Source organism: Desarmillaria tabescens (assembly GCF_030435595.1).
Source record: "Desarmillaria tabescens strain CCBAS 213 chromosome Unknown EV420scaffold_12, whole genome shotgun sequence".
NCBI classification, from domain to species: Eukaryota; Fungi; Basidiomycota; class Agaricomycetes; order Agaricales; family Physalacriaceae; genus Desarmillaria; species Desarmillaria tabescens.
This window is the reverse complement of record NW_026848311.1, coordinates 2318-9189: the sequence shown is the minus strand read 5'-3', so window position 1 is coordinate 9189 and position 6872 is coordinate 2318. Positions and strand designations below refer to the sequence as shown.

At 45.8% G+C, this 6872-nt stretch overlaps 1 protein-coding gene across 1 annotated transcript; it reads right to left on the bottom strand.

The window, feature by feature from the left end:
* Window positions 1-5761: 5761 nt before the first annotated feature.
* Window positions 5762-6307, bottom strand: EV420DRAFT_1762693 (uncharacterized protein; the record flags this gene model as incomplete). Its single annotated transcript, XM_060480710.1, has 3 exons — window positions 5762-5772; window positions 5832-6095; window positions 6148-6307. The coding sequence occupies 2 exons, from the start codon at window positions 6305-6307 to the stop codon at window positions 5965-5967; spliced, it is 291 nt and encodes a 96-aa protein (XP_060332418.1). The 3' UTR covers window positions 5762-5772; window positions 5832-5964.
* Window positions 6308-6872: the final 565 nt, after the last annotated feature.

Here is a 6872-nt window from a genome sequence, read left to right as displayed (position 1 = left end):
TCATCAGCTTTCGACGAGACCTCTGGAAAGATGCCACAAGCATGGCATTTGTCTACTGGGGACGATTCGAGATACCTTCTAGTTTAGTGTTGAAATGGACCCCCCGACCGCTCTCTTGAGTCTGACTCCTTGTGATCCATTTAACGGTCAAAATCCCTCTCATCAGTCACTTTGAACAGTAGACTTAGCCCGCGGCTTAAACCAATCCCTTCTCTATGAAAGCGATCCTGTAACACATCTCGTATTCGCCTAATCCCGTATTCGCCTACCATCACCGTAGAGATCTATTTCACGTAAACGTTCCAGTATCTCACCAGAGTGGTCATTTTCAGAAAGTGGACTCAGTTATGGTTTAAAATACTGTTGCATTCATGTCATTTCTTAGTTGTGCTACCCATGGTAGCTCAGCATTCGAATCCTTGCATCTGAGTGTAGAAAGTCGAAGACTTCAGTGTAGAGATTTCGTGCAAAAACGATGCTGGCTGCGGTGGAGAGTGTTGTATCAGCCCGTCATCTTAGTCAGCACCTTATGTGCGCCCTGCAAGCTCCGTCAGCTCACAACGTCCACGGTCCAGGCTTTTTATTCTCTTGATAACCGATCCGACGGGCCGAAGATCCCGACACCGGACAAATGTTAATCCTTAAGAATAGCGATCAAAATAAAAATCCCAGCTTGCAGTGCATAGCCACATTGCACTTCGTTTTCCATCCCGTCGACCGCCCCCTTCCTCGATAAGATCGTTCCTACAAAATTTATCACACCGCTAAAAATTAGAATGAAGGTAGTACCAAAGTTGACCCTTGCTTGTTGCTTGACGCGTTGAAGCTCCCTCATTGGGGGATACTTCGACTCAACATTTTGGCCTGGGTTTTACACACATGATTAGCATTCGTGCGAGGAGCGGATCTGGTTCCTTTATCTAAGAAAATATCAAAACGTTTCTCGGTGATGATGCAGGGCCGCAGATGTCGTTGTCTTGGAGCCAGGTATTGATACCGTCGAAGAGTTGTGATGCACACTACAGGTTCGTCGCTCTGTATCTTGTCTCTCAGTAGCTGATGAGTGTATAGTTTGAGTTATGTATTCAGGTAGCTCAGAAAAGACCAGCTTCGTAGACTCAAAATGTTATGTCGATATGTATTTGATGCAGGCCTCGGAAGCCTCGGAAATAGCCTCTTTTGGCCATACTATTTCACACACCTGACTCCCGTCCTTTGCCCAGACATCCTAATCTCATGTCAAAAAAGCAGCTTGTGTGCATGCTCTTACGTCTCTCAATTATTGCTAGGAGAATCATCATTCCATTGACATTGTTGCCACAGTGCCGGTTGGCAGGGTTCACAGATTTGAGCGGTGCATACCCAATGATCACTACTATCTAAATCGTACAAGCAGGTCAGAACGATAGCCACACTGGCGATTCTTCGTCCGCATGTCCTTACGCATTGTAATACTCTCTCGTCCTTTTCAAAACTCAGAGTTAACCAGCGAACGTTAGGACTGCACGCTATAAACGTATTGGACGGTGAAGCTGTGAACTATTTAGAATATGCAAGACATTACGGAACGTAACTGCTATATTCCCGTCTCAGGCGGCTTCTGGCATCTACTCTCTATCTCAGCAGGTTCTTGGGCGCGATACATCCGGGGCATGTTAACCCGCAGACTCTATAGATCCATAAGCGAAGGAACACTTGGATAATATTGATTTGAGTAATCAAACGGGCCGGAAAAATAAAGTTCCATGACAGCCATACTAATACGGACGATGCGAAGAAGACGCTTGTGCTCAACGGTGTCACAGCCCAGGTCGAGAAAACCATGGAATTGCGCTCACTGTTCCTGTAGGAGACGACCTAAAATTACAGAGCGCGCTTGATCGGGCCTTCAATTAGAGTTTCGGTACTACGCACAAGAATGAACTGCAACAAGGCCAACGATTTGGGTCGTAAAAGAGATAAGTATTACAGCAGGATAGCAACTGCACTTTACACCCGTGTAACAGAAAACTGCAGTCCTTGAACGTTGTGCAATATGAGCGGAACGATGGCCTCGCAGTACCCAGTGCAGTCCTATCACAATTACCATGAGACCCTAACTGCTACCGGAACGATAACCGATGATTTACTGGGGCTTAGGGCTTGAAGACCGTCCCAGGGTTTAATTTCCAGAACTTCCACCGCAAAAATGCCTCATACTGTGCCTTACTCAATCGGCGGTATTTGTAAGAGATGAAACTTCAAACGATCGGGCTTTAACTGCACTCTCCATTTCAAATATTGGTTGCTCTCGCGTTGAACTTTAAAGTCTTGCTAACGGAGGCTACTACGCTTGGCAATAGACAAGAACGGAGGTAGCTTCATCCTCACGCAGATGCTACCTACTAAATTAATTTCATGGGCACTTTTATCAACTCAGTTCTTTCCATTAATGGGGAAAGCATTTGTAGAAGTCCTATCATACGATCCTCGGTAATGAAAAACAGAAGAGACCAGACTGAATTGGAGGACGGCGTTGAGCTTTTACAGGCGCTCCAGGATGCTATCGATGACTACACCGGAAGTTGAGGACCGCACTAAGGTTCTATTGAACGCAGTCCTGTAAATATGCAAGCCTTCACGCTTGCAATCAGAATCAGAAATGATTTTTCAAGTGATATATACCCCACGCGTGATATTCAACCATCTGGGATCTCGTGGGAGGCGGGGAGATGCACATTTCCCAGGAAATATAAATACCAAGCGAGAACTGGTCAAGGACCAGAGTATCGCTCGAGGTATACATACATACATTCTAAAACCTAGAAATTTGAATGGGATCCAGACACATGTGGGTTGCCGAAGCTGGAAAAAAAGGTGGTTAAATGCGGAGAAATGAGTCATCACTTCTCAAGCCGAGGTCATTTGATAACGTGGGGATCTCGGTGCAAGGCAAATTTTCCTCAGTGTGTGACTCGCCGTCTTACACAAGTAGATTTGGGTCAAGGCAAATGATTTGAGTATGAATGCCGGTCACCTAAGCTCACTCGGCTGCTTCCAGTATTCCTTGATCACCCCGTGGGGCTCCAAGGTTTAAGTACAATTCTTCCAGGAAGGACATGACCTTGTATGCACAAAAACATCCTTTTTGGGTTGGTCAAAGGCAAGGCAACACGAAGCACCCGTATCGTTACTAGGGACGTAAAAAATGACAGCTGAGTTCCAATCACTCGTCTTATATTATGTCTATGCGCAGCCTTCAATTGAATGTCGTTGAGCTCAGCATTGTGCTCGTGTCCTATACCATCAATCGGCCGTCAGCTACTGAATTGAAGGTCCTGAGATGCATATCAGAAGCATATGTCTTATACCAATTTTTGGGGGACCAGTACCGTTGACGAATCATACCAGTAAGTTGAAAATCCGAAAATAGACTGATACCTCAGAAGAAGGTACGAAAGGCCGGTACCGTTACTGAGCCGCGACGGTTTGAATGTCGGAAGATTCTGGAAGAAAGAGTAAGGGCCGGAACCGTTAGTGAATCATGATGACAATGTTGGCCCAAACCAAACCCTGAGTCGGCCACATTCATTGCCCTATCAGATGCAAATCTCAACAAAGTCGGAATGTGTTACTATGTCTATACTTTCCAAGTCTTCTCGGCATTAGAAATCCGAACTGCGTGATCGCAAAGAAGCATTAGGGAAAGTAATGTCGGGCCCGTGCTCCCAGTGAATACTAGCGCTTTTCGATTCAATTTATTCATATCCTCGCAGATCCCATATATATCCCAGGAGAAGCTTGAGTTAATTCAAGATTAGGTCGTCTCAAAATTGATGAGAACGTAGTGGCGGTGCCCATTGATAGGGAGAATCGCGTGCAACGATCCCACGGACCTTGAATTTGTAATATCAAGTTGCTTTGGCTTTTCTTCTCTTTTCTATTCCTGGCTTCGCATTGCTTGTCGGTCCGTTGCAGATGGTTAACTTCTCGCTCATAATATTAACGCCACACCCGACACCCAGGCCTTTCACAAACGCTACTACACGACATATGATAAACTGTGACGTATATGGCAACCAACCGCCTACAGATATTCTTGGCTTTTCCCCTCTAGTTCTGGTTCATTTTGTTTCATACACCGCAACTCCTGCAGGACCTCTTGGTATTCTTGGATCCAATGCTCTGGAAGTATCCTCGTTGCTGCCCAGATCAATGACATTGAAGACATGTCTTTCTTACGGTAGGAAGATTATGTCAGGCTTTTGCGTCCTTGACGCGCGAACTCGATGTCTTTTTCTGGAACGGCTCAAGCACTTTACTAGCTAGAATGGAATATGTCCCTCTGCTTACAACTTTTCGCGCCGTCATCGGTTAGTCAGAGATCTCGGTTTAGCCAAGCCCGATATCTTCTGTGCCGCGCGACACATTATATTTCTTTGATACCAGTACTAAATCTGGATACCTTCTTAGGACCTGATATAAGGCAGACCTCTTTCTCCCAAACGACCCTCAGTCAATCCTTGCCTTGCATCTAAATCAATACCGCCCTCTTGTCCTCTTATCTTGCATTTCATCATGTGCATTTTATCGTCATTCTCCTCGACGTCCTCCAGCAAGGACTACCATCCATACGACCGTAAAGTGTCCAACATAACTTCGCAGTCGCCGTCGTCGGGCGCGCCAATGTTCATGTACGGTAGACCCAACGAGCCACAATGCTGCCACTGCGGATGGAGGGGTGATCATGCACCAGGGTGCCCATTCAAGTAAACGTCCTGGATCTAAATCTGTGTATTTCTCTTTCCATTCTCTAGTTTCCTATCACTTACCGGCCCCTTGTCTTCAGGTCCCATACTAAATGTCATTTTTGCTCCGCGCGCTCCTGCGCTGCGAACTTTCTCCCAATTTGTGACCATCGTTTTCTATCGCTATTTCTGCTTTTGTTCAAAGTCCCCCTGTTTTTCCGCCTCGCCTAATTTCCAACCATCGTCTCCTATGACTATCGCCGCTTTCCATGTAGCTGAAATACTTATCTCAGGATCCTTTTTCCCATTTTTCTTGTATATTTGTTCTGTGTGTCTCGAACTGGTCGTACTTGAACATTCCGCTGTGACTAACTAGTAACTAATTGTAAAACTACTTCACTCGCGATACGATAGCTTCCTGTTCCTCATTCTTGTGATTCGCTCTTCCACCCTTGTTCAAAGTATTCCTTAATGCACAGTCTAGTCATTGCTACCTTATCTTAACTACGAGTTCTTCGTGAAACGACCGATTGTGAGCAGCATGGTAGTAGTACGCTTAAGGAAATTCAGTATTATGAACCACGAAAATGCAGAAACACGGAACAGCCATCTAAGTTATGAAAATCTGCCAACAGAACCATCCTCTCACCGGCCGTATAGTCCCCCGAAGCTACAACACACCCACCGCACATGACATTGAACTGCGGACTAACCGCGAGCATTAGCAAGAACATGACTCACCATACTTAGTGTATGCGTTTCTCGATCAACATTGATGGACCATACGATAAGGAACGGGCCCCCCAGTTCTCAACTTCTGGCGACCACCACGGAACCACCAAATTCCTGGCGTCTAGTCAACTTTGCGGTCCGAAGCATGCTTATTTATCAGAACGTTCTCGTGACATTACTAGCCCGCGTTTCATTATGATATACAGACGTTTGATCGCATTGTCAGCAACGTTAAATGAACTTCGCAATTGCGCCAATTCAGATAACCAGGAAAGCCAAGTTAAGCTGCACGCTGTACATTATTATGACCAAGCTATGATACGGAGTGATAGTCAGTGTATATAGAAATGACGCTGAGAACAGGAATGGTACCATGCATGGCTGATTGTCTCTTTCGGGTACCTCGACTTTGGTTATTGGCAGGAGCAGCCATCAGCTAAACGCGTGTAAATTTCTCAGGGATTGCTTTAGACACCTCTCCGTGCCATAAGACATTTTCCATGCGTCAGAGACAGCACTTTGCAGCCGTGCCGTGCGAGTTTTCCGCCACGAACCAGGCTCGGTGCACATGGAACAATGTTAGCGGACCATAACTTTGTGAAGGGCCTTGCTGACGTAAGACAAGGAGAGGCACCGCTAGTTAAATATCAGAATTCATCAACCAATCTAGAGAAATGGGAATACTTACCGCGTAGAAGGAAGAACCTTAGTATTCCCAAGCCAGCAAGTGGAGCGTTGATTCCTTGCGTATTTACATCTACACGAGAAATTTTGAAAGAGTTGCACGTATGTTCGAAGAAATTGTATTGAAACCAGAGGAAAACGGGCACTGTCAAGTCAATCGTCATCGTGTAATACACAAGAACGGTCATTGACACGTAACAGACCTCATGGCTTTATAAACACATGCATCGTAAGTCGTAAAGCATGCCCAAGGAAACATCTGAGCTGAGAAAGGTGCTGAGTCAAATGTACCTTCCTCCTGCCAACGAAAGCACCTTGTATAGCTCCGAGCAGTGCTAACCAATCTCTACCAACATTGACACACTCGAGACGAGACTTGAAGCTGAACCAGGGCATGAACTTGGTAGTCAAAGCGGTCGCACGTCGACAATCTGCTATACATACGGTGATATCGAGACAGCGGTCGAATAATGAACATATCTATGTTATCAAAGGTCCCAGTAATGTTTTCCTTCTCGTCCATGATAACGGTGCGCGACGGTCATCGAGTTCGCAGACAACCTTCGGGTATAGACGTTCATAGATAATCATTCGTTTGGGTCAATCTTTGACGTCAGCACAGATTAGCGAGAACGAAGAAAAATGGGCAAACCGAGGAAGCAGCACTGGTATCTCTAGGTCGAATATGCACCCAGTAACACTAGCTGCTTTTGGGGGAGGGGGGAATGT